Source organism: Priceomyces carsonii, assembly GCF_900007245.1.
Source record: "Priceomyces carsonii strain CBS4050 genome assembly, scaffold: Debaryomyces_carsonii_scaffold_5, whole genome shotgun sequence".
Taxonomy (NCBI): Eukaryota; Fungi; Ascomycota; class Pichiomycetes; order Serinales; family Debaryomycetaceae; genus Priceomyces; species Priceomyces carsonii.
Window position 1 is genome coordinate 1,334,106 of NW_026946678.1, and position 26,657 is coordinate 1,360,762.

Here is a 26,657-nt window from a genome sequence, read left to right on the forward strand (position 1 = left end):
ATCAAACTCTACGTATATCAATAAAAAATGTGTGAAATTACATCAATGTGGCTAATCTTGATCTTGCTCTCATCTTATCATCGTACTTGTAGAATAAAAATGGAACTGGCACTAAAAGTATTGAGATACATCCTAACAATGTTCCGGCCCATTTAATATGCATCTTGGTGAACATTGCATGTGCAAATAACGGGAAAACACCACCAAAAATTGATCTTAGGACTGTCATCGCAGCTAAAGCTGAAGCTGAATAGGTAAGATAGGAATCCACGATATAGTTGATGCAGGGTTGAAAAATTGACAAAAATCCAAAACCTACAAATGCTCCACCTATAGTCGGGACGATCCAATGCACTTTATCCGCATAGTCACCAGACCAACATAGCCAAAACAATCCTCCGGAAAGAGAAAAAGAGCCAACCATCATCGCTGGAAGCCTCTCTTTTGGCATTGGTTTATTGGAGCCGGTTTTTTGTAGGATGGTTCTGTATCTTAGATCGAAAAGGATGAGCGTCAATCCCCCACAAATACACCCTATCAAGACAGAAATGTATGGTAGCTCACTAACACCTATTGCAAAATGATAGTTCCCCAAAAAGATTAATGGTATTGCTGTCAATAATAGATATATTATTCCATAAATGAAAGCTCCATATAATGCAAATAAAAATAGTATAGGCTCTGTAAAAAGCATGTAAAATGGTCGAGCAATATACTTTACAGCAATTTCAGAGAATGTCAAGGACAACGTTTCATGCGGTGCATGTACGGTCCAATTTTTTGTTATCCTTCTTATGACTTCTGCTTTTCTAACGAGGATGATTGGCTGGTACGTTTCTTTGAAAAAAAATAACATTAAAGCAAAGACAAAAGAACCGGATATCCCACTCCAATAAGCATTCCATCTCCAACCGAGAGACAGATTCTTCTCCGTAAATGCACTGATTATAGGTGCCATACAAGGACCACCACAAACCGATATACCAAAGGGAGCCATTGCTCTACCTCTGAACTTTTGATTGAAGAGATCAGCAATAGTAGATGCAGATATAACCATAGCTGCTCCTCCAGAAAATCCACTAAAAAATCGGCAAATCATGATAGTCTGTAAATCTTTCGCCGTGGCGACTGCAAATGAAAAACATGCTAGACCAAAGGTAGAAGGAATTAGTACTGCTTTTCTCCCGTATAGCTCAGAAAGGGGGCCCCATATCATCGGACCACAAGCAAAGCCTAAAACATAAAGAGATGTTGCTAAAGTTGCAACGACAGAACCTACATGAAACTCTTCTCTAAGTGAATCATTAGATTCAGCTAGAAGAGCAGAACCAAGAGAATTGCAAAATGAAAATAAAGTGACCACACTGGTGATAAAAATTTTATTCGTTAAGGACCAATTGTGAGGATGAATAGGATCATGAGGACCATCAAATGATACCAAGTAAAGTTTCTCATCTCCAGGAATTGGAGGCATATCAATACCAGATCCCATAGGCGGTAGTTCTGTATCAACTTGAAGATCCTCAAGTCGTTGTTCACCTGTAATCACTCGACTAAGCGTTCGTGCCTGCTGTCTAAAAGACAACCTAGTTCTTGTACTTGTTTTGCTAGCGGTTGGCGATGCGTCATTCGTGAAGGGGCGTTGATCTGATTGTGCTCTATATTCTTTGATACCATTTGCATCATCTCCTTGTAAATCAGAAGATTGTGAAGAGTCTATAGACTCATTTGAGTTTTCTTTGTGTATTAACAGCATATTATAAGTTTAATATCCTATAAAGCATTCTCTCTCTTTGGTTTGGTTTAAAGGAAAAGAGATTTTTATATTTTTATCTTTTTTCACTCTCCTTTGCTATATTGTAGTTTAGATGACGCTGATATACCGATAAAAAATTCGGGCCGAACGATAATCCGACGATGACATTTAACCTGCTTTTACGCATAATGCGACGCTGAGGTGAAGATTGAAAATAAATTATAGAGAACGGCCCATGCTAATGTAGCACTAGAGTCTTAGTTCTTGAGACTTTCGAGCTCCAGGAAATGAAAAACATACGCTGACTGAGAAATGATGATGATTCTGTTTGACGAGACGTGAATTAGAATTGCAAAAATTCAATTTTCACTTGCGTAAAATCCGCAAACGTTGATTGAGTCATAACCTCATTATCTCCGCTCAAGTGGCTCGGCCCTCCGAACTATCATAGAACACGATACGAGAAAAGTTACCTCGCTGACAGCGCAATTGGCTTAGACAGCTATTTAGATGACTCTTATGGGTTCAATGTAAATCTAAAACAAATAACTATTTTCCTGACTAATACATAAGGTCACTACTTTTTTAAATTTAGTATATCTTTCGAGGGTTCAGAGTTAATGTTTTCGGGCATCTTTGGATGCAACTATCCAGATGATAGCCAATATCAGATACTTATTTTCGATGATCACATAAAATAAACACTATTAAGCACAACTATATATTTTTTAAACCGTTTCAATTTAAAACTACATTCCAAAACTACGGACACAAAGTTTCGATATCTTTTATGGAATCATGGTAAAAGCTGTTTTATAAAGAAATAGAGTAGTCGTAGGTCAATCACAGCTTGCAAACTTCGAAAACCACATCATTTTTATTTAAAAAATGCTCTTTAAACTGAGTTGAGACAATTGCCTTTCCTGCTACGTTAAATTACAATTTCTTAGAAAGCTGATATTTATAGATAAAATTAATTAAAATATTAATACATTCTATAGCGGTGGGATTATTTAATGACTCTTGTAAAGCGTTGCTGTATCAAGAACAGTATTGTTAGAAGAAACAACGAATTCATGAGTTAAATGAGTCCTGTTGTGAACTGTGAACTTAGACCACCCATAAGCCGTATCTTGAGAATACTCCACATAGTCTGGAAGAGGATAAACAAGAGAGTCAAGACCATCATAGTGGCCAGCAATACCATTCAAAATGTACCATGGGGCAGATGGATTGTTGAGGCCATTTGGATCTACTTCGTTATTTGCAACTGGTGACAATCTTTCATAGTTATGCACATGACCTGCAAGAACAAGGTCGACATTATTTTTTGTCAAGATGTCTTCGAACGCTTCTTGACAAGTTGTGCAGCGATCGCTCTTCTTAGCAGCTACGTACCAAGGACGATGTCCGAGAGCAATAACCCAGGGAGTTTTTGTCCTGTTCACTGAAGAAAGATCTTTTTCTAACCAATCAATTTGCTCATTTTCATAAGACCCTAAAGGACCATTGATACCTCCATCTTCGGGACCCTTAAGTCCATTACCAAAATCCGTCTCCGTGTTATATTGAACGAAATGAACTAAGCCATAATCAAAAGAATACCAAAAGTTATCTCTTCCTCCTGATTCTGCACTAGGCATACGGAAATGGTTCTTGAATCCGGTAAAGTTTGTTTGTCCTGGCATACAGATAGAATTTGTGTACGTGACATTATTTATTTTATCTGTGGTGCCCCCATTGTCACAATCGGCTTCATGGTTTCCCGGGCCAACCATATAGGGTCTTTTGCTGGTTACAGGCTGGATTTCATCGTAGAAAGCATTGAGGATCTGCTCGTACACCTGATAACCTTTACTTATATCAAGCGGTAAATATTCCTGAACTTCTTCTTTAAGCCAGTAGTCTGCATAGGCGAGGTCCCCTGGATGTAACAAGAAATCAAAGTGATTGACGTTTTGAGCTAAAGACTGCATGGTGGTTTGCTCCCCAGGAGTAAGTGCTCCTCCAGCTCCCTCACCAGTCGTATCACTTAGCCCTAGATTACCCATGGTACCCATATCAATTACAAGGCCAAAAGAAAATTCATCCTCTGACCCGGCTTCCTTTGCCGTAGTAAAGCTATATATCTCAGATGACTTGTCATGCAAAACCCTATAATAGTAGGTTGTTCCTGGCTGAAGTCCTTCGATTTTAACATGATTATTATAAGTGAGCGAGGTTTGATAAGTGACTGACTCATGGCTAGTAGCAATTTTATTAAGTCTTTTAGGTGATTTCCCATAAAAAACTGTAGGTTTTTGGATGTGCTGATAAGTATTCCAACTAACAGTCATTCCTGTCAGACCTGCATACGCAAGACGATGCTGCCTTGGAGATACCTTATTTTTTGGTATATCTTTAACGTGTGGCATACCTAGGACGAGTCCGAGACATTGGGCCGTTAAAATAAATAAAGCGATCGAACTGAGCTGCATGTTGATTTTTATTTTTGTATACTTCTAATTAGAGTCTTTTCGAGTCCCCGTAGAAGATCAAGTTCTAGATATATTAAAAAGCTCCAGCTATTAAGCTCATAAGATACATAATGTATGGGCACCAGTGAAATGACTTGCTTATATATTTCTCTCTTATGATTTGTTTCAATCGATTATCTAAGGTTTTCGTTTTCATTGGTAGAAGATGTAACACGTGGTGGGGGTAAATGTATTAAACTGATATGTTTTCTATCTTTTTTCTATTGTTTAATGCATTAGCACATTCGATTCAAAGATCTGACCTATTGAATAGGCATCTTTTCCAATTGTTTTAATAGGCTTATGTTCGTTCCACTATCAAGTGTTCTCCATTTGGGTCTTAAGACGCGTGATAGTAATATAATAATATAATTAGCGACCTTTTATTTAAGAAACGTGCATGCTTGGTCCAATTAGCTTGAGATGTTTTAGAACTCTATCCTTTATGCCCCACCGAAAGTTCTCAAGCTATTATTCGAACTTGCGTATTAATCGGTAATATGGTGGATATCGATCACCTGATGGATGAGAAAGGTCAAGTCGCATTAGATCACAAGAAGATCTACTCTCATCTACAGGGAAACTGCACAATGATCATGTGATGCAGCAATACTAAAAATTCTCCGTCCATAGTCTTCGCAGTCCTTTATAGATCATCGGAAAGATGGAAATTGAGCAAGAAGTCATACAAAATCATGTATGCGGCATTCGAAGAACATGCTCACTATTTGTCTAATGGCAATAGTAAACGGCACGCTGCTGTCGAATGAAAACATTGCGTAATTGTCAGTTTTCTATTTTTATTTTGAAGGACAAGAAATTTTTATTGTGGAACGTGAATACTATATTCAGCCAGCAGCAGTTTCGAAAAAGTCGAAACAAAGAAATTTCATCCAAAAATAGTCACGATGTTTCCTTATAAGTCCAAAAAAAATGACACAATACAAAAATGTAACGTCGAAGTCAGGGGAGCATTTTTAGCTTGCTTTAGCGAGTCAACAGAGCATCGGGGGAACTTCCTTTTTAGGCTGAACCCCAAGAAAAGTAGTTATATTTAGTAGTCAAAAAGCATAAACGAACTGAGCCCTTTTTTGACACTCTCCCAGTTTAAGAGAAAAGCGAACTATGTTCCGGCTATAAATTGAGGACTAAATAGCCTCTCATAATTCATATTCCATAAGCAATAATCAAAAAACTAAGAATGCAAATTTTATCAATCACAACCTTACTTGCCATTGCCTCAGTTGTTGTTGCTGACAAAACTTTCCCCTTAACAGCACAAGGCGGTTCGATTAATGAATCTGTCAAATTAGGCGATGATGGCAAATTTTATTTAGGTAAAGGTTCGGATGTAACTTTTACTTTAGAAGAACCATCTGGTTACTTAACTGCTGATGGTAAATACGTTGGCTTAGAAGGAGGCTTGCAACAAGTCGACAAAGATCAAGCTAGTAAAGATTTTGGCGTTGAAGAAAATAAATTGAGAAATGGTCCATCTATTGACAATTTCGATTTTTATGCTTGTCCACAGAGCGACGATGACTACAGTCTTCAAAGTTACACTTGTAATGGAGGTACTAAAGTGTCATTGATCACCGGTGATTCATTTTTCCCTTCATCCTCTGCTCCTGCAGACTCTTCAGCCGCCCCAAGTTCTGTTGCTCCAAGCTCAGCACCTGTTTCTAGTGTTCCTGCAACATCTTCAGAAAGCTCAGTTTCTTCTAGCAGCGCTGCAGTTACATCTGCCATTCCATCGAATTCTCAAGAGTCTGGTGCAGTTACTGAAACTACTTTAAGTACAGCTGTTACCAGCGTTGATTGCGATTCATGCTCTCATCAAAACTCCACTTCAATCCCGGAAGCGTCAACAAGTGAGAATGGTGCTAAACAATTGTCTTACGGTGCTGGTGCTTTAATTTTTGCAGGTGTCGCTTTGTTATGATTTTGCTAAAGCCTAAATGATAAAAGTTTTTTGATGAATTAGCTAATAAATAGAGCATTAGAATATACATTTTCATGTATTGAAATAGTTTTTCGCATTGACTTTAGGATGTTTTATTCAAGTATTTTGTTCTGATCGCTATCTCGAAATGTTTGCCAAATCTTCACTGCGTGAGATTCAAATCTTAAACTTTTCAGAATTAAAGGACTTTTGCAGACGTTTAAAAGCCTCTCCAGCAACAATTCCGAAGGGGCTTAAAATTTCGTTTTTGATAACTATACGCGAATGGCCAATGCAGTGAATACTATATATAATTGTGACTCTCGGCTCTATACGATTCGCATATAGGTTCCAAGCTTGATTGTATAATTCAAAAAAACGATCCATTTTCACAAGGTCATCCTTCTGTCCCAAGATCTGTTATGCGGTATGTGTTTTCCAAACCTTGTTTAGGTAAATCTCACAAACAGTTCTTCTTATACTCTATTTTTAAGCTCAAAACCTATTTCACTATCCTACTAACCTATAATTTTAAATTACGGCAATATTAAAAATCATAAAACTTTTTTTTCTTTTTAAACACATATACAAGTCTTCCATACTAAAGTACACCTTAATAACGAAGCTATGAATATCACCACATCTCATTGCTGTCAATGACAATGTCAGAAGTTAAATCACTCTAGTCTAAGGAAAGACCCAATGCTTCTCTCTGTGACTTAGAATTTGGATCAAAGTAAGGAATTTCAGCCAAAGAAGTAACTCTCGTACCATGTCTGGGTTCTCCACCTTCGTGATCCCAAACTGCATTATGCTGAGAAATTCTGTTGTCCCACAATGCGGAGGTACCATAACCCTCTTTGGTAGGCTTCCAGTTGAAACGAACCTGAATATCTAAATTCTTCTCGTAAACAGAGTAGAGGTATTCCAAAATTGTTTTACTCTCCTCCGGCTCGAGTCCAACGATCCTGACAGTCATTGAACGGTTAACAAATAATGATTTCCAACCAGTGACTGGATGGGTCCTCACAAGGGGGTGCTCCCTTTCGATTCTCTTTGGTCCCTTCAATGGATTTTCACGATCCAAATATTGGTGAGCGGAACAGTAAATTGCTGTCTTCCCATCCAAAAACTCCTGGAAAGCAGGAGACAACTTATCATAAGCAGCATATCCAGAAGACCAAAGTGTATCTCCACCAACAGAAGGGACACTGTCGTTATGTAAATGGGTTATACCAGCTGGTTGGAACTCATGGACCAAATCTGTATGCCATTGAGAGTTACCCCCAATACTTCTCTTGAAAGTAAGGTCTAAACCATTTTGTCTTGCATAATCTTGCCAAATTACAGAAATCCCATTCAAATTTTCTCCGTCAAGAGCATTAGGCACTCTTGGAACTTGAGCATGTACCTCAACTTGACCGAAATACCTACCAATTTCAAGTTGCTTTTGAGGTGACAAATCTTGATCACGAAAGAACACGACAACTCTTTCTGCAATAAGCAAGGCTAATTCATCTTTTTGCTTGTCTGTCAACTCACTTAGTTGAAGCCCCACAATTTCTGTTCCGACATGTTTTGTTAAGTTGATTACTTCTTTAGCTGCCCCAAAAAGAGCCTTTTTTTCTGGATCAGCATTTTTCCCTCTTTCAATGTAAGGATATTCTTGATTTCTGATTGCATGTGCCTCGTCTACAAATTTGGGGATATCTTCATACTTAGGAACTATTGGATAACCTTTTGTTAAATCTATTCCATATTTGTCGAATCTTCTTCTAGCAGGTTCGGGCAACTTCTCGAGCCAGGAAACATTTGAGTTAGGTTTGATCCCCTTCGAAAGCCTAGAGTGACCAAGGGGTTTATGAGCAGCAAGGTTAAGCAATAATTCTTCGTACTCGTCCGATGAACGTTCTTGTGCGGTTGGTGCCATATTCAGATTATTTTTCACAGTGATATTGATTTTAACAATTCAGTGTATTGTTCTCTGTAAAGTACTCTTTTCCTTGTATAAATATTTTTCTGCCCCTAGAGCTTTGAGACCACCCACTGATAATTACAAATATAATTACTAATACAGTAGTTGTGGAGTTATTGTTAATAGTTTATCCCTAGATTGCTAATCGAGCCATATAATTTAATTTTTGTAGCTACTGCACTCAAATCCTTGTGGCTTCTTCACAGCAAAAATAAAGTTAAGTCGATAACCATCGCAAATTAATTGTTAAAGCTTGAGTTTAAGCTACTAAATAGTTTAGAGCTATTCTTGGTGTTCTGCCCATCTTCAAAAAAGATTTTTAAGACGCCGCTCCTCTCTCACAGAGAATCAAAGGGTGCTTACTCTATCAAATTTGCAGCCACTTAAACCCCTATGCGCGCACACCAACTCATATCGAGCAATATACAGTGACGCCACAGTAATCTAGGCTTAATTTAAAGTTCTTATTGCAACATATGAACTAGACATCAGAAGGGATATTAGTTCCAAATATTTTTTGTTGAATTCCAAAGAGACTCACGAGTTCGTTATGCCTTCAAAGGAGCTTAATAAAATTGCACTAAATCCGCATAGGGTCAGGAAAGTTGCAATTATTGGAGGAGGTGCATCAGGTGCAATTGCTTTAGACTCATTGATTAAGGAGAATACATTTCAAAAAATTGTTCTCTTTGAGCGTAGAGACCGTTTTGGAGGTATATGGTGTTTAGATGAAAATGTGGAACAACAGCAAGTAGTTCCTGGTTCTACCAGTGATATTGCCGATCCGCAATTGAAGAATCCTTTTAAAGAGAAAGAAAATGCAGGCAAGAGGTATATAAACACTGAACAGCCATCCCAAAATAGATTTATAGAAACTCCGTCTTACTCCAATATGAAAACGAATATAATTGAAAAGCTAATGACTTACAGCGATGACAATGCATGGCCAGTTGACGGGGATAGAAATACAATTGATACAACTTATGTTGATCGTTCAATAGTCGAGAAGTATATTCTGAAATATATATCAAGAAATGCTTTTCAAGAAAATGTTGATATACTTACCAATACTTCAGTCGAAGACATTGAAAGAGTTTTTAAGTCTGATCTCGATAGAAAAAGTTCATCCTATCTATTCAAGCTCACGATAAGGACGACCCAAGAAGATCTGGTGGACACGTGGAGACAAGATGTATTTGATGCAATAGTTGTAGCAACTGGTCACTATCATGTCCCTTATGTGCCGTGTGTGCCAGGCTTAGGATCTATAATAGAAAAATTTCCATCCAAAGTGCACCATGCTAAATATTTCAGAAACACAGATGTCTATAAGGATAAGACCATATTGATTATCGGGTCAAGAGCTTCTGGGGCCGATTTGAGCAAATTGATTGCTGATAAAGCATACAAGGTGTTCCAATCGATAAGAAGTATAGAAAACACAAAGGTGATATCAAAAAAGGCGAATGTTTATCAGAAACCACTTATAAATAAGTTCGAAGTAACAAGTGATGATACCATCAAAGTTTTCTTTGATGATGATTCATTACTTTTAAATCCTGACTTTATAATTTATTGTACAGGTTACCAATTCTCCTTTCCTTTTTTAAATAATTTAAAGGGAAATGGTAAGGTAACTAAAGATGGTCAAATCATCCCAGATTTGTACCAGCATACAATTTTAATCGATGAGCCACTTATTACCTTTATAGGGATCCCCATCGATGCAGTTTCATTTAGGGTTTTTGAATATCAGGCTATATTGATCAGTAGATATCTTGCTGGAAGAATTGAGCTTCCTGATGTAAAGGAACAAAGAAACTGGGCAGAGGACCGAATGCAGAAAAAAGGTGCTACGAGGGCATACCATACTATTGGAGCTATTGAAGCTTTGGAATATATCAACACTTTAACGCGCTTGGGCCATTTGAAGGAATCTACCATCGTTGGAAGAAAATTTCCTGTCTTGACACTTGATGATTTGACGAGATATAAAGCGGCCTCTGAACTCTTAAGAGAAAACTGGGATTCTCGCTAACAAATAAAGGTTGATTTCAAAGCAAATGTTACAAAGATATAGATTCATTATGGGGATTTACTTATTATTTAGAATGTTCAAAATTTTGTAGGTATTTATCTTTAGTACAATGTGTAGTACCTCATTAATTTTAGAATGTGTGGATATAGCATCATATGCCGATCTTTCTAAATGTCACCACAATATTAATAACAATCTAGATATTTGTATTATCAAACATAATATATATTAGAAGAACATCGAAAGATATGTAGCACTAGTTTGACAGGTAAAGTGACGACTCCTATAATTTAACCAGTAAATTATTAGGTCTAATCTAAATAGAGGGGGCAAGACTTGTGATAGGTTTGATCATATTACCCATATCATTCTCGTGTGATTTTGAGGCTTTTACTCCCTCAGCACTTCTAACTGCTTCTAACAGATATGGTGAATTATCGATTAACTCTTGGTCAAATGACTCAACATTCTTCCATTCCTCATACCACGATTTTCCGAACTTCTTGACATCGGGGGGAACTCCATAAGTTACGGGGCTGACATAAACGCATAAGATATAATATATCAAGAACGATGTACCGAATCCTACGGGGAAACTTAAGCGATAGACCTCTTGGGCACCGATGGGAACATTATATCCTGTGGCTCCAACGAAACCAACAATATTTGGTAATATACCGCTAATATATGCAAAATAAGCCCTCCAATTGCATCCGGTGAAATTGTACTTATAGTAGGAATCTATGCTGCCTTTCCCATCTTCAGAAGCGACTTTCAAAGTATATAAATGTGGGAGATTGATGTATCCTCTTCTTAAGATGTAATAGTCACAAGCTGATACCCCACAAATCGAAGACAAAAACACTGCGTAAGCAGATAAAACTGTTGTAAATTTAGACGATGATTCCATCAACCTCCACGGACATATACATAAGGCAAGGGCTGCACAAAGGAATCCGCCTCTTCTTATGTTCATAAATCTTGGAAGCATTGCAGTCACGTCGGTACCAAACGACAAAGAATTGGCAGATATGTTCGTACCTAGTTGAGCTAAGGCAAAACAAAGACTTATTAAAAATACACCACCTCTATTTCCTCTTGTATAGCTCGAAAGAAACTCTTGTAAAACATCTAACGGGGACCACATAGTTTCTTTGGTATATATCACACCAGAAGCAGAACTGACTAATATTCCAATTAAACAAGTGATCGAAAAACAAATTGGAATGGATGCAATATACACCCAATATTTGATCGCTCTGGATGGCTTGTCTGCGAATCTCGAGAAATCTGGTGCATTAGTTATTAAAGTTGCGAAATTCGCCATTGAATTCATTGATGATTCAATAAATGCCCATGCAAGTGCAGATCCATGAAGTTTACCTTTCTCTCTGATAACTGATCCTGCCCCATTTGCTTTTACCAAAGTCCATATGAGGAACCCAAATCCAGCTATTGGAACCACATAAGACTTGAATGTGAACAAGTGACGAATTTGATGAGGGGGAAACCATATTGCAGGTAAAGAAAAGAGCCAGAAGAGGAAGAAAGACAAATATCCTAATGTATCAGTTGATTTGTCCGGAAAAGTCAGCATTCTATCATTTAAGTTATATCCAAAAATGGACATCAACATTAATCGAACACACTCACCTCCTATCCAAGCTTGAACTGAATACCATACACAACTCATAACCACACGATTTAAGATTGGCCAAAGAGAACCAAAAATACCAAAAGAAGAACGAATAGCAACAGGGAATGAAATATGGTTATAGATACCAACACGAGCTCCTAGTGATACAAACAAACCCGTCAAGAAATATCCAAGCCATACAGAAAGCCATGTCTGCCACCAGGTCATACCTGCAGTTACACCTGTACTGGCAATTTGCCAAGTATTAACATTAAATGAATCGGCAATCCAAAAGTTTACAAAATTATACCAAGACCATTTTCTTCTTTCCTCTTCAACAGGACGCAAATCATAGTTATACAAGAACATCTGAACCGGACTCAATCCTTTCATTTCCTCGTGGTCGACTTCAAAGAATTCTAATATTTTCTGCCATTTTGACTTCTTTCCATCCTCAGAAAGTGAAGTAATCTTGCCTTGATCATAATCGACCACTTCAAAGACATCACCTTTCTCATCGCTTTTGGAATTGTAAGACATAATGAATGCTAATTTCTCCTCCTTGATTTAAAGGAAGATTGAATTCAAACTTGTCTTTTCTGGTTGCTTCTAAATCTAACGTTCTCTATGATATCTTTTATATAACTACTTTAAGCTGCTCTTCTCTCCATGAAAAAAAAAAAAATTATAATAATAATAAGCCCGTCTTATCGGGCTTGCGATAAGATAACTAGTCAGTCCACACCCCTACTGTCAGGCTGATGAGATTTTCTTACATGCATGCGCAATCCATTAGACTGATTATCAGCAGCCTTTTGTGGTCACAATTCAGGGGGAGGGTCTTCGTCACAAAGTGGAGAAAATATCCCTTGAAAATGGATAACCTCTACTACTTTTTCTCAATAGTTTCTGAAGTAAGCTAAAACATCGGGACGCATTTTTCTGAGAGGGCAATCACAGAGACGCGATTGGAAAGGCAATTCAGTATGAGAGGCGAAAATCATTACTCACGTGATTATCGATAAGGAAACCAGTACAAATCATAAAATACTAGTAGGCTTCTCAATGACAACAATAAAAAGTAGCTGGAGGACTTGGTATGAACACGTCTCCAGATTGAGTATGGACGGTACTTAGTTACATGATCGAAGTTGGTGTGTGCAGTATTCCGGTGTATAAGTAATCATCGCCGCTATCCACGGCGCGAAAAAGCGGCACTCAGAAGACATCTAAACATTTTTAGGTAAACGACAAATATTCTATCCGGCCCTTCTTTGTCAAGGAATCCGAGATAGGCCAACGATTGAAGATATTTTTTGTAGTTGCTATAAACGCCTAACGATATCTATAATCTCAAAGTATTCTAGCGGAAGATAAGTTCTTCAAGAAGGGGTCATTGGTCGTGTGCGGTTAGTGATCTAAGATATCTTTTTTTCAACAACCGAATGAGGGTATGTAAGTGATAAGGGTTACTATAACCTAACTCGTTTGTATGATTGCATTATCTTATTACGATCAGTACATTCCTTTATCATGAAAAAATCCCTAAGGGAAGAGACTCCATTATTTCCCAGAAAACTTTTCTATGGAATAGCAGCATTTACTTTTCAAGGGGCTCTTATATGAAATAGTGCAATTTGGTTAGTGCCCACAACTCGGCTCGCGAAGTAATTTTCACACCAAGGTTGCAATTTTGTCGCAGAAGTAACATCATGAAATTATAACGAGATGTAGCGTTCTCCAGAAGTTTCTGGTTGGTTATGGCACTTCTGAACAGATTTCGATTAATAATTTTCTGATATAAAGTTGCTCTTTGCAAAACGTCTGCACTTCTAGGTTCAGATCGTAGCATGACAAGCTTTATTGTTATATTATTGCCCGAAAATTTAGCCTCTTTATTATTGAATGCCTTTCTCAATTGTGATATATAGTGCTCGATCTCTGAAGCTTATTTCCATAGTAAGTTTATTTGACTTACAAATTTAGGAAGAATATTTTGAAGACTACGCTATTCGCTGCTGTATATGCCATTTATTTCTCAGTTTAGCGTTGATACTAAAAGCTTTTTTGAATCAGTTTTACCACTTTTTAACTTCATTAGCAATTCAAAGCATCTCTGGTAAAACTTCCATTAAAAGAATTGACATAGACTATTTCAGTTTAATAAAGATTCTTTTACTTTTAAAGTAATCAACAGTCATCATGCCTTCGACTGGAAAACAACCGTATGCCCAGTCTATCTTGTGTCACCATGGAAGCGAGTCGAAAGAGAAAGGTGAAAGATCCTATGATGAAACATGGTGTTTCTCTTTTGAATAACAGCATATTCTGTAAAGGATGTTATTTGAATATTCAAGAAAGGAGAACAGGGAATATATTATTCTTCTTGGCTGGTCACATAGCTATCATGAAGCCCATCAGTAAATGGTAGGGAAAAATTAGGTTAAAGTTTTTAATATGGTACATGTGGAACATGTGAAACGTATTAAATTACATGTTTATGAAGAACTTTCAAAGGTACTAGAGTTGCTGAACTTTATGCGATTCTTTACTTTTAAGCTTGGATATTATTTGGCACCGAAGAGTTTTCTTCAAGGGAAGCAAGCATTGCAAAATAAATTCTTAGTGCACTTATTTCAAACTACAATGTCATTAAGTAATGTTTCAATTTATTATTCAAAATCTGTTGAATGTTTTTCCGTCAGGCTCTGAATCTACAGCTTGCATGAAAATGCAAAGTACTGAATATTGGGGGATAATTCCGGAACGAATTGCTGATGTCCTTGGCATCGGAGGAACTGATTTGGAAGTTTGAGTATTGAATTCTTCCCCACAATGCATTTTCAGTTTTACTCTAGAGTAATCAGAACGAAGTACTTTGAAGAACATTTTCCGAGTGGAAACCGATTGGGACTAGTCTTACTTGTTTCTTTTTCAACTTATACAAATTCTCAAGAATCCTATTGTTAAATGGATCTCAACCCCACTCAAATTAAACACTCTCCACATTCCCGGATTTTCTCCAGATTCCATGGCCAATCAATCCCAAAGGTGTCTCCAAATCTTTATGCTCGGAACAATACCCAACTTACCGAACGAGACTATTGAATCTGCGAGAGCCTCATGCAAGTTCCTCTTTTGTTGATTCACCCGTTTCATGCAGGATCGATTCTTGTTACAATAGTGAGAAGTTCTCATGAACTATTGTCCTTGCAATTTTGCAGCTCTACTTACATGACTCTGATCCGTCATGAGACACCTCTTTTATTGGTTCCGCCAAGATGCTTTGTAGTACTGTAGATTTTCCAGAATTATTATAAAAGCAGACCAATGCTCAGGAATTTCGTTGGAGTTTTATAAGCTTCAAAAGAAAATGATTGCTAAATTAAGTCTTTGCTTATTATCCTTGAGCCAACTTCTGTTGGGACTGCCGGTAGAGAAAAGGGACCATCATTTTTCTAAAGGTGAAGCAGAAAGTTCTAACAAAGTTCCAAAATTTAGCTTTTATCCCGCTACACTGGCAAGTTATGCGAAGTCAAACGATGTACCTACGACCACAACTTATTATGCTCCACATTATTCTGAAGTTAGTCATTTACTCAGTGAGTTGACTACGACAACCTGGGGAAGCTGGGATCCTTCAGCAACCACTGAAGCAAGCGATTCTGAAGATCCTTATGGTCAATATGCTTGGACACAGTTGTGGGAACAAGCGTCAATTAAAAACTTTAGCAACACTGCTATTTATTCAACTACTGTTGAGCCTACGGCGGTTCCAACTGAGTCATTAGTATTGCCTCCGAAGGATGCCTTCAAGTTTGATGATAAACTTAAGTTTCCAGAAGATTTCATTTTTGGGGTCGCTGGATCTGCATCACAGATAGAAGGCGCCGTTGCAGAAGAGGGTCGTTCACCTACGGTTATGGAAAAGTTGATAACAGATGACAGGCCCCAGGATTACATCACAAATGAGAACTATTACTTGTATAAGCAAGATATCAAAAGGTTAGCGTCTATGGGAGTCAAGGCATATTCTTTTACAATTCCATGGACGAGAATATTACCTTTTGTTTTACCCGGGACTCCAGTTAATCAACAAGGCCTCGACCATTATGATGATTTAATAAATACTTGCTTGGAAAACGGCATTACGCCGATTGCAACATTGACTCATTTCGATTCCCCTTTGATGTTTAATGGAGGCAAGCCAGTCTCAGGAGATTACGAACTAGGGTTATACGCGGGCTACGCCAATGAAACATTCGTTGATGCTTTCGTGAACTATGGAAAAATTGTTTTGGCCCATTATGCTGATAGAGTTCCTGTTTGGATTGGTTTCAATGAGCCATATCTCTATTCCGGCTTTCCTTTAAGTATTAAGCATGTCGTTCAAGCGACAGCAAAGTTGCATAAATTTTACCACAAAGAATTGAAGGGCAAAGGAAAATTTGGTATTAAGTTTAATGACAATTTCGGTGTCCCTAGAGACCCTGAAAACCAGGACGATGTTGCAGCAGCTACAAGATTTCAAGAATTTCAATTAGGTAGTTTTAGTAATCCTTTATTTTTGGGACAGGATTATCCACAATCATGGAAAAATACGTTTAAAAATGAATCGGAATACTTGTTCACTGCAGAAGAATTGAAAGAAGTCTCTTTTGGATCAGATTTCTTTGGAATCGATCCTTACACTTACACTGTGGTTACGCAACCTGAAGGTGGAATTGAAGCATGTGCTGCAAATAGATCTCACGAGCTTTGGCCAATTTGTGTAAATCAAACAGAGGTACAAGAAGACGGATGGAAGATAGGATATAGATCACAATCTTATGTTTATATTACTCCTGTTCAACTTCGTGAATATTTGAACTTCCTCTGGGATACTTATAAGGCTCCAGTCTTTGTCTCGGAATTTGGCTTCCCAGAATGGAGAGAATCAGAAAAGGAATTGGGTGATCAATTGTTCGATCTCAATAGATCAATCTACTACAGATCTTTTATGGAGGCAATCTTACAGGCAATTCATTATGACAAGGTACCCGTGATGGGTGCCTTAGCCTGGTCATTTGCTGATAACTGGGAGTTTGGGGACTATGAAGCCCAATTCGGCTTACAGGTGGTTAACAGAACGACGCAAGAAAGATATTTCAAGAAAAGTTTCTTCGATATCGTCGAATACGTCGAAGATAGACGATAGATAATGGCTTATTAATAGTCATGTTGTCATCGGAATGAGACTGATAATATTTATTCTCTGCGAATATTGAAGTATGATTAATATGAGCTGATAGTTGATGTCTAAGTCGTTCGTCGTTTTTTCGAAGCAAAATTTAATTGCTATCCAATTTATTCTATTACTTTGGTGTATCAAATTATATCAAGTTGAGTGGGACTTGAAATTTAGTTTAAACTTTAAACCAATTTTGTTTATTGAAGGATAATATTTTTTTTTAAGCTTACTGTAGCTAAAGATCGGAACTTCTGAGAGTTCTCCTTCTGTGTCATTTTGAATTTTTCCTTTCAACGGTCGAAAGTTTTCTTATGTTTCAAAACTGAAAAGAAGCCTATTAAAGCAATTAGGCTGCTACGATACGTCCACGAATACCTCGTAATTGTAAACTCGAATGTTAAATGGAAACTGCTAACGCCTTTATTTTTCAAAAAAAAAAAGAAGAGTTGAATAAAGAGATACAAGATGCTCTAAATGAGAAGGTAATTACTAATCGAAATCTTACATGTTCACTAAAGTGGGTAACGGTGTACCGGAGTTTAATATCACTGTACTCCATCTCCTGCATTCTTGTCTTCTATATTGTGAAAGCCATTTAACGGGCACAATAGTAGCCGGAATTAAAAATAGCCGATTTCCGTTGGGACTCAGTTTTGTGCCCTTTTATGTCAAAGTTAGGGCCCTATCTCGGCTCGGCTCAATTAAAAGTAAAACATGAAGAGTAAAAATTTGCATTACTAAGCCATTCAAAGGTATTTCAATGTGAAAGGCTCCGAAACCAAATTGCATAACAGCTCATCATGTCTCTTTCTTCCGATTTCCGTACTAAGGAGGTTGACACCCTGAACCAAGATGGAAATTCTTCCTCTGAAGGGTCTGTAAATGACTATAATAAAAATGATACCGTGTCTTATTGTGGAAACCGTGAAGATAACGAAGAGGAGGATCTCGATGATGAGTTAGTACGGATTGAATCTTCGGCGAGGACGTCAAGGCAGTTAAGTCGCTTGATTACTGGTCAGGCATCTTTGATAGAAAAAGCAAACGATACAGATGAACCTCTACCTAAAATGGGTGGTGGAAGAGATCTTCCACCTTACCCTGGCAATAAGGAAATCTATATGGTAACTTTCGATGGTCCTGATGATCCGCTTCATCCTCATAACTGGCCATTCCGTAAAAAGTTGATTCTGTGTGTTATAGTTGCACTATCTGCGTTGGCTTTGACATTAGGATCAGCAATGTATTCTACCGCTACCGAAGTTATTATGGAGAAATTCCACGTGGGAGAGTCAGTGGCAACACTAGGAACTTCACTATTTGTCTTTGGCTTTGCTTCAGGGCCCATTGTCTGGGGACCATTATCTGAATTATATGGAAGAAAAGCTGCTTTAGTGCCTTCTTGTTTTGGTTTTGTTTGTTTCACCTTCGCTGTTGCTACTGCAAAAGATTTTCAGACAATTATGATATGTAGATTTTTTGCTGGTTTCGTCGGTGCAGCACCATTAGTTGTTGCTCCAGCTGCTATGGCGGATTTTTTTGATGCAGCTACTAGAGGTTTGGCTATGAATACATTTGCATTGGTTGTTTTTGGTGGCCCAATGTTGGCACCGATTCTAGGCGCTTTCACAGTCAAGAACAGTGAGCTTGGGTGGAGATGGACGTCATATTTTAGTGGCATAGTCGGATGTCTTCCTCTTGTTCTTTTAGTGTTATTTTTTGAGGAACCGCATCATCCCATAATTTTGGCAAGGAAAGCAGAAGTATTAAGAAGAAGGACAGGCAATTGGGGAATTCAAGCGCCTATTGATGAAGTAAGTTTGTCGCTCAAAGAAATATTCGAAAATAACATTACAAGACCTGTCATAATGCTTTTTACTGAACCCATTTTATTTTTGATATCCTTGTACAATGCTTTTATTTATGGCTTGTTGTACACATTTCTTACAGCTATTCCATTAATATTTTCAGGCAGGTATGGTTTTGTTGGTGGTGTTGCTGAATTGCCTTATCTTTCTATGCTTATTGGAATATTCATTGGTGGCATTGTTTCTTTATATTTTGCCAAAACATATAATAGGGCAATGGTCGCTAATAATGGTAAACCTGTTCCCGAGGAACGTTTACCTCCCATGATGTTAGGATCATTCTTCTTTGCTGGTGGATTGTTCTGGTTAGGTTGGGCTGGCGATTTCCCGGATAGAGTTCATTGGATCGTTCCGACTATTGGAGCATCTTTCATCGGTTTTGGTTTACTCCTCATCTTTTTGCCATGTATCAACTACATTGTAGATTGTTATTTACTTTTCGCAGCATCCGCGTTAGCGGGTAACAATATGTTACGTTCGTCATTTGGGGGTGCTTTCCCTCTATTTGCCTATCAAATGTTTACTAATATGCACATTAAATGGGCATCTACGTTGTTAGGCTGCATCGCAATTGTCTTGATTCCAGTGCCTTTTTTATTTTATAAATATGGTAAAGGTATCAGGGCAAGGTCGAAATATGCCTTTGTACTTTGATTTAGCATTCTTAACCCTTAAAAACTTATCGAAGATTTGTCTTATAGTAATTCAAAAACATATAATAACTTTTTAATACAAGTGATCAACTTATTTTTAATATTTTTAATATTTTTAATTAAAATCAATACCTATTAGTAGATCCTTTAGGGCAATTATTTATCAACAATATGAGAAACCGCAACGGATTATAACAATCATTCTAATGATATATACTTTTTGGATACCCATATAACTTCCCAAAGACTCTGAGCTACAAATCAAGAGTTTTAATTTAAAGTTATATATTCTACTGTCTATATTTTCCTTATTACTCGTCTTGGATGATTTTGGCAATGACTTGAGAAGCCTTGACGAGTTCTTCGTCAAAATAACGTCTTCCAGTGAGCTGCAATCCAATAGGTGCGTCTTTGAAGTCCTTTGGATCTGTATACAAAGAGTACTCATAAGCCTCATAGTCATTACGTGGTTTATATTCTGAATCCACAACGTCGAGTTTTGGATCCACTTTGAGTCCTGTTGGGAACACGACATTAGGATAGTCTAAAATATTCCAAAGACTGGTATATCCCCAATACTTGACTGTAGATGGCTTTGCTGCAACTGAAGCATAAGTTGGGCAAAGAATATAGTCAATGCCTTGTTTGTTAAGCTCACTGAAATAATCTTGACGTCCAGAATCTCTAATTCCATTAAGTTCCTGATTTTTAGCGACGCTAACGCCATCATCACCACAACCGAAGGACAAAGCTACTTTTGTTAAAGGTAATAAAGGTTCCCCAGATTCAGCTAGCGCTCTCTTCTGTGCGAAGTTTCCATCTGCATTATACATTGAAGCGCATGCCTCGACAATCTTTTTTACATTAATTGGCTTCCAATCCACCACTGTTACACCCGCAGCAGCAAGTTTTTCCGCAGCGTTTCTCAAAGCTCTTAATATGGGAGGAGATGGTTTAACAAGACCATCATCATAACAGATTGCAACCTTCAAAGATTTCGCGTCAGGCCGAGATACATCTCTCCAAGGAATTGGAAGAGCGCAAGCATCTCTTTTCCAGGGTTCACCATCTATAATAGCTTTCATAAACAAATCGATGTCCTCTCCTGAACGAGCCAAGGGCCCAAGCACACATGACACAGACTCTTGTACGCTGTCTTCAGCTGCACAAAGGACGTTTTTCATTGATAATCTTTGCTGAGTTGGGCGCAAACCCCATACACCGCAAAATGCTGCAGGACATCTTATAGATCCACCAATATCACTCCCTAAACCAAAGACGCTTCCTTTCATAGCAGCAATTGCACCTTCTCCACTAGATGAGCCACCTGGGGTTAATGATGTATTGTGCGGATTCCTACAAGAACCTGTAATGTTGTTCAGGGAACATAAATGCATTAAACTCTGAGGCTCTGTGGTACGAATGAAGAACACAGCACCCGCATCCTTCAATAATTCCACAGTCGTGCACCATTCTTCTGTAACATTGTCAAGATAGCAGACATATCCTCCATGAGTTACTTTTCCTTTATAATTATAGTGCTCTTTCAAAGAGACTGGCAAACCATGAAGAATTCCTACAGTTTTTCCCGTCTTCGCAAAGTAATCATCAAGTTCCTGTGCTCTCTTTAAACCCTCATCAATGAATATCTCCATTGCACAATTAGTCAATTGATGAGCAATTGTGGCTCTCTTTGCAAAGGCCTTGAAAACTTCAACAGCAGTAAGTTCGCCATTAGCGAGCCTTTTTGTAAGCACGCAAGCGCTTGATTCAGTAATATCAAGTTCAGATTCTGATAAAGCTTTTAATGGAATTTGGGTTACATTGACACCAGAATCTAAATCTTTTGGTAAGAGATCATCTGAAAGCTTATAGTCGGCTGGAAGTCCATCTTCAAGAGCCTTCCTATAAGCTGTTATTTTTGGCTCCCATGACTTAAACTTGGTTTTGTCCTCTGTATTGTTGGAAAAGGGTCCGAACATTCTTATCTGCTATCTTATGTTTGCTTTGATCTCCAAGATACAGAAGACTACAGTTGGTATAAATATTCGCTAGTTGTGTGAAGTACCATTCTTATAGCCGCTTTGAATAACCTTTCATGGTCTTTAATCGTATGTGCCTATCATCCTGAAATGAGAGGTCGGCTGCCGCCAGATATTACCATTTTAAGATTGACAGATTTCTATCAGTCTTATCGAATAAAAACGTGTGATCCTCAATTAGAATTACAGATATCTGCACCAAGGAAAGGTGATGAATAATACAAGGAAGGAGTGATTGAATAAACACGAGTGAGTAAGGACTCTCGGTTGGTATCAATATTAATTAGTACTATGTCTAAGACAGTAAGCAGCACTACTAAGTTCAAAAGATCTAAAACTGGCTGTTTTACATGTAAGTTATATCGAATGCATCATGTTTGGTTCTGATACTGACGTTTGAAGGCAGAAGAAGAAAGAAGAAGTGTGATGAAACAAAGCCGGTGTGTAGAGGATGTGCTGGGGGTGTTTATGAATGTGTATGGCCAAGACAAGAGGGCAGTTCGCTTCCACACCATGTAAATTATGAAGTCAAAAAAAGTACCACAATGAGAAATATACGTTTCGCTTCAAGTTACGTGGGGAGTTTTAGAAATAGCGAGAGACAGAAAAGAAAGTCAATAGATTATTTCATGGAAGGAGACACTTTTCCAAACGGTAATAGCATAGTGAAATTAGAACCCAATCGATCTCAGCCAATGGAGTATCCACATGTTCACCATTCGGATTCTCCATTGTCTTTAGAAGAAACAAATGAAATATGTCGAAAGGTAATGCCATATACTTCACAGCCCTTTGAGTCTTCATATTTGTTGATAAAACCCGATGATACTGAATGTATGGAACAAGCACAAAGCTTGAACGAAGACTACGAGAGAGATGACCATCAAAATAAAAAGGAGATCAACGCAAATGAACAAATTGTGCGATATGAAGATATTGATATATCCCCTTCGCTTCAACTCAATGGCTACGATTCATGGATTCCAGGAGTTCAATTATCTTCAGAAGATGCGTATTTTTATCATGTCTTTTTGAATGGGTTTATTGTTGCTATATCTCCTCAGCTTACACATTCCGAGCTAACACCAGGTGCAGTTTTTGTTCCACAAGGCGCCTTTAGTCCAATATTGAGAGAAATATTTTACGTTTGTGGTGCTTCATATTTGAGCTGGAAAATGCCTGATTTGAAGGAGATAGTACAAAAAAAATATATTAAATGTTTAAATGACTTAGCCAAGATTATAAATTCTTCGGAGACTGATGGTACGGAAGATTGGATGTTAACATCAATGCTTTTACTTTGCCTCAGAGAAAAGTTTTATGGTGCGGAGCCATATAAGCCTGCTACCCATATAACCATGGCTTGTAGAATTATAAAGAAGAAGCACCAGAAGAAAAAGATGATTCTGGAAGGTGAATCTTTTTCAAAGGATCTTTGCGTGAACCGCTTGGAAATGAATAACACTTGCGATCAAATTCGCTTTTATGATTCACCCTACCATGAATCGAGTCCTCAAGAGGGCCCCAGTTCGCTTCAAGCTACTCAGCAGCAAGACCCCGAATTGCTGAGCCTTTCTGAGTTTTACAATCTGAACGCGGAAGGTTTTTTTAACGATATTTGTGCTCCTGATTTGTTCCTCAATAATACAAAATTGGAAACATCTGCTTCCGAAAAGCTATTAATGGAAAGTTTTATTTATAACTATTCAGTTATCTTGTTGATCTGTGATAGATCAGTAATGAATTTTCTACCTTCCCCCTTCGAGCTTTTTGATGAGTATAAGTATATTCTTGATGCAACAGTTTATAAATGTCCTGTCCCGTGGATGAACAACCCTGTTCTTGGGGCAGCATCACTGGCGTTTGAATTTGCTGCTAAAGCTTCGTGGCTTTGCTTTAAAAGTCCTTTAAGTGAGAAAGATATGAAATTGGCTCGCAATTTGAATGACATTGCGTTGAGATATATGCCTCCGTCGTTGCCTGAAAATATAAAGAAAACGGAAAATGAAGAAACACTAAAAAGATTGGGTGAAAGTATTACCGTAGCTCGTATTGTAACTGAAGCTTCCCGAATACTACTAGCAAAAATCTTAGATTCAAATCTCTCACAGGAAGATGAAGCTATACAAGAACGAGTTCTGCGTATATACGATGGTTTGCTTTCGTTGTCTCCTTTAAGTTCTGTATGGTCGATTTGTGGCTGGCCACTTGTTGTTGCTGGAATGGCAGCTACGCTGTCTGATCATAAAGAATATATCAAGTCTAAATGCTTCATGCTTAGTGATTTCCTACATGCTCAATACATGACTCAGATTGTGAATCTCTTGAGTAAAGCATGGGGAGAAGGTTGTAACCCTGAACGAGGTTGGGATCTACTTTTTGACCACGATTCTTTACTGAGAATTTGTATATAGACGCTTTACCATCTATGAAGCTAAATAATAGTTATAATTGAGCATTGTAGTACTAGATGTGCTGATTTAAAATAACTATCTAATGAATGATAATGATTTATATTCGAGTATTTGCTGAACTATAGTTACAGTTCTATGTTCGCTGCCGTAAACCAAAAGCTCTCACAGCGAAACTAGGCAAATTTCTCCTTCTATGAAGAGAATGAACTTAGAATAGCCTCAAGCTACGAAGCTGGGATCTTGGTAGATTTTTGAAGATCTTAGCAGGGTTTTAGCTTCCCTTTTCTCATGTTCCCTTCGAGTAACAGGGCGGCTGATCAAAATTTTAGATATAAATACTCTCTCATTTTCACGTAAAGTAAGAATACGGATTGCCGTTTTCGGAAAATACCCGCGGCAATCTTGAGTTAAAAAAGTAGGACAGTTTTGTTATTGCTGATTCCGCACTCTGAGACTGTATCTGGATGATAACAGCGCCTAAAGACCTGTATAATCTGGAATTTTTTTAGATGTCATTGAAAATCATTGGTGATAAGAGTTGCAACTTAAGGAGATAGAAATAAATATAAATATAAATATAACCCATCTTCTTTATTGTTGTAGCTTTATCTATAGAACAATCAAAATCATATTATAGATACTGATTTCTTAAAGCATAAGAACTGATGGGTATCGACTATAATGCCATTCCAGGGACGACCCACTTGGTCGATATCTTCCTGGAGGAAGAGAAAACCAAAAACGAGGTTATATTAATCCCAACGCCTTCAGATGATCCTAATGATCCTTTGAATTGGTCAAAGAAGAGAAAATTAATGCAAGTCTTCTGCATCATTGTATACACATTCGGAACTGGTGTCCCAGGAACTTGTATTTATTCAATTTTAACCAACATCTCTGAAGCACCAGGTGTTGAAATTAGTGTTGCTGACTTGAACGATGGTACTGGTTACATGTTTTTGTTCTTAGGGTTAGGATGTTTAGTATTCCAACCGCTTGCTTTACAATACGGTAAGCGGCCAGTTTATTTGATATCCACTATTGGTGTCGCTATGTTTAATCTTTGGCAACCATACATTACGACGAATGGTCAGTGGATAGCATCAAAGATACTTGCGGGATTCTTTTGCTCTCCAATTGAAGCATTACCTGAAATTTCTATTTCGGATTTATTTTTCGAACATGAAAGAGCTACTTATATGGGAATATACGCTGTGGCATTATTTGGTTCGAATTATGTTGCTCCTCTTGTTGCAGGTTTCATTAATGAAAACTCAAGAGACTTAACGGTAGGAGGATGGAAATGGGTTATATATTGGTCCGTTATCTTCTGCTGTGTCTGTTTTGTATTTCTCTTTTTCTTCATGGAAGAGACCAACTATGAGAGACGTTTAAAAGCCAAGAAGGACAGCTTTGGAAATGTGATTTCTGTAACCACTAGTCACGGCGAGCATAAAATGCCAACGAGCATAAATATTATCCAAACTGGTCAGGATTCAGACGATGCGGAGGTTGAAGTAAACGAGCACCCAGAAAACCAAGCTGCTTTAATAGAAGAAGACATCGTCTATCCACCTGAAAAGAATTTTTGGCAAAAATTATCATTAACATCAGGAATGAAATCGAAGTTTTTATTGTGGGAATACTTAAAGGGACCTTTTTACATGGTGCAGTTTCCCGTCGTATTATGGTCTGGTTTCTTATATGGTTCCTCCCTATTTTGGTATTCTGTTTTGAATGGAACAGAGGCATTGGTCTTAGGAGCCGAACCATACAATTTTTCAAGTTCAATGTGTGGATTAGCTTATGTTTCTCCTCTCATATTTACTGCCATAATCTACTTTTATGCTGGTTGGGCCCCAGATTGGCTAAAAATTAGGTTAGCCAGAAAGCGGAAAGGATTATCACATGCGGAAGATAGACTATGGGCATTAGTGTTTTATATGATTCTAGGACCTTGTGCTTTAATATTGTGGGGCGTCGGAGCTCATCATGGTATACATTGGTTTGGTGTTGTGTTTGGATTAGGATTAATGGCTGGATTGTGTATTATAGGTTGCGTTATTGCTGTTACGTATACCATTGATTGCTATCATGAAATGGCTTGCGAAGCTATGGCCACGGTAGTTGTCATTCGTAATACCATGAATTTTGCTATGGACTATGGAATCACACCTTGGGTAGTGAACACAGGTTTACAAAACACTTTCATTGCTGCGGCCTTCATCTGCTTGTTCTGTATAGGCACATTTTTCTTGATGGAGGCCACTGGTTTATACTGGAGGCAAAAGACTAAGAATAGGTATTGGAGCTTAGTTGAAAAGCGCAGAAAGCTTTTGGCCCCTAGCTGAAAGTATGTTTAAAGTTCGGTATTTCTTGCCTTATATACAGCTTAATATACTTTTGTAACAATGCTACTCAGAAATACATTTCAAGACTCAAAAATAAGATATCATTACTGTCTCTTAGTTTGGCTTTTCTAATCAGTTGAACTATTATCAGGCCCCTAATCATTGAAAAAAAAATTGGAAAGGACTTGGTTAATCGAAAGATATATTTAAAGTCGGTATATCGGCAAGTGATAAAA

General features: G+C 37.8%; 11 protein-coding genes across 11 annotated transcripts; 6 read left to right on the plus strand and 5 right to left on the minus strand.

The window, feature by feature from the left end:
- Window positions 1–37: 37 nt before the first annotated feature.
- Window positions 38–1,756, minus strand: PRCAT00005023001 (MFS transporter; the record flags this gene model as incomplete). The annotated part of the gene is made up of 1 exon (XM_062955064.1): window positions 38–1,756. The coding sequence occupies one exon, from the start codon at window positions 1,754–1,756 to the stop codon at window positions 38–40; it is 1,719 nt and encodes a 572-aa protein (XP_062811705.1).
- A 1,013-nt stretch (window positions 1,757–2,769) lies between these two features.
- On the minus strand, window positions 2,770–4,233 carry PRCAT00005024001 (purple acid phosphatase family protein; the record flags this gene model as incomplete). Its single annotated transcript, XM_062955066.1, has 1 exon — window positions 2,770–4,233. One exon carries the CDS (start codon window positions 4,231–4,233, stop codon window positions 2,770–2,772), a length of 1,464 nt encoding a protein of 487 aa, XP_062811706.1.
- Window positions 4,234–5,473: 1,240 nt separating this feature from the next.
- Window positions 5,474–6,214, plus strand: PRCAT00005025001 (uncharacterized protein; the record flags this gene model as incomplete). The annotated part of the gene is made up of 1 exon (XM_062955067.1): window positions 5,474–6,214. One exon carries the CDS (start codon window positions 5,474–5,476, stop codon window positions 6,212–6,214), a length of 741 nt encoding a protein of 246 aa, XP_062811707.1.
- A 682-nt stretch (window positions 6,215–6,896) lies between these two features.
- PRCAT00005026001 (TauD/TfdA dioxygenase family protein) lies at window positions 6,897–8,144 on the minus strand (the record flags this gene model as incomplete). The annotated part of the gene is made up of 1 exon (XM_062955068.1): window positions 6,897–8,144. One exon carries the CDS (start codon window positions 8,142–8,144, stop codon window positions 6,897–6,899), a length of 1,248 nt encoding a protein of 415 aa, XP_062811708.1.
- A 595-nt stretch (window positions 8,145–8,739) lies between these two features.
- PRCAT00005027001 (uncharacterized protein) lies at window positions 8,740–10,227 on the plus strand (the record flags this gene model as incomplete). Its single annotated transcript, XM_062955069.1, has 1 exon — window positions 8,740–10,227. The coding sequence occupies one exon, from the start codon at window positions 8,740–8,742 to the stop codon at window positions 10,225–10,227; it is 1,488 nt and encodes a 495-aa protein (XP_062811709.1).
- Window positions 10,228–10,543: 316 nt separating this feature from the next.
- Window positions 10,544–12,403, minus strand: PRCAT00005028001 (nucleobase cation symporter-1 family protein; the record flags this gene model as incomplete). The annotated part of the gene is made up of 1 exon (XM_062955070.1): window positions 10,544–12,403. The coding sequence occupies one exon, from the start codon at window positions 12,401–12,403 to the stop codon at window positions 10,544–10,546; it is 1,860 nt and encodes a 619-aa protein (XP_062811710.1).
- Window positions 12,404–15,236: 2,833 nt separating this feature from the next.
- PRCAT00005029001 (glycoside hydrolase family 1 protein) lies at window positions 15,237–17,060 on the plus strand (the record flags this gene model as incomplete). Its single annotated transcript, XM_062955071.1, has 1 exon — window positions 15,237–17,060. The coding sequence occupies one exon, from the start codon at window positions 15,237–15,239 to the stop codon at window positions 17,058–17,060; it is 1,824 nt and encodes a 607-aa protein (XP_062811711.1).
- An 833-nt stretch (window positions 17,061–17,893) lies between these two features.
- PRCAT00005030001 (MFS transporter) lies at window positions 17,894–19,615 on the plus strand (the record flags this gene model as incomplete). Its single annotated transcript, XM_062955072.1, has 1 exon — window positions 17,894–19,615. The coding sequence occupies one exon, from the start codon at window positions 17,894–17,896 to the stop codon at window positions 19,613–19,615; it is 1,722 nt and encodes a 573-aa protein (XP_062811712.1).
- Window positions 19,616–19,925: 310 nt separating this feature from the next.
- PRCAT00005031001 (uncharacterized protein) lies at window positions 19,926–21,596 on the minus strand (the record flags this gene model as incomplete). The annotated part of the gene is made up of 1 exon (XM_062955073.1): window positions 19,926–21,596. The coding sequence occupies one exon, from the start codon at window positions 21,594–21,596 to the stop codon at window positions 19,926–19,928; it is 1,671 nt and encodes a 556-aa protein (XP_062811713.1).
- A 605-nt stretch (window positions 21,597–22,201) lies between these two features.
- On the plus strand, window positions 22,202–24,070 carry PRCAT00005032001 (uncharacterized protein; the record flags this gene model as incomplete). Its single annotated transcript, XM_062955074.1, has 1 exon — window positions 22,202–24,070. The coding sequence occupies one exon, from the start codon at window positions 22,202–22,204 to the stop codon at window positions 24,068–24,070; it is 1,869 nt and encodes a 622-aa protein (XP_062811714.1).
- A 665-nt stretch (window positions 24,071–24,735) lies between these two features.
- Window positions 24,736–26,421, plus strand: PRCAT00005033001 (uncharacterized protein; the record flags this gene model as incomplete). Its single annotated transcript, XM_062955075.1, has 1 exon — window positions 24,736–26,421. The coding sequence occupies one exon, from the start codon at window positions 24,736–24,738 to the stop codon at window positions 26,419–26,421; it is 1,686 nt and encodes a 561-aa protein (XP_062811715.1).
- Window positions 26,422–26,657: the final 236 nt, after the last annotated feature.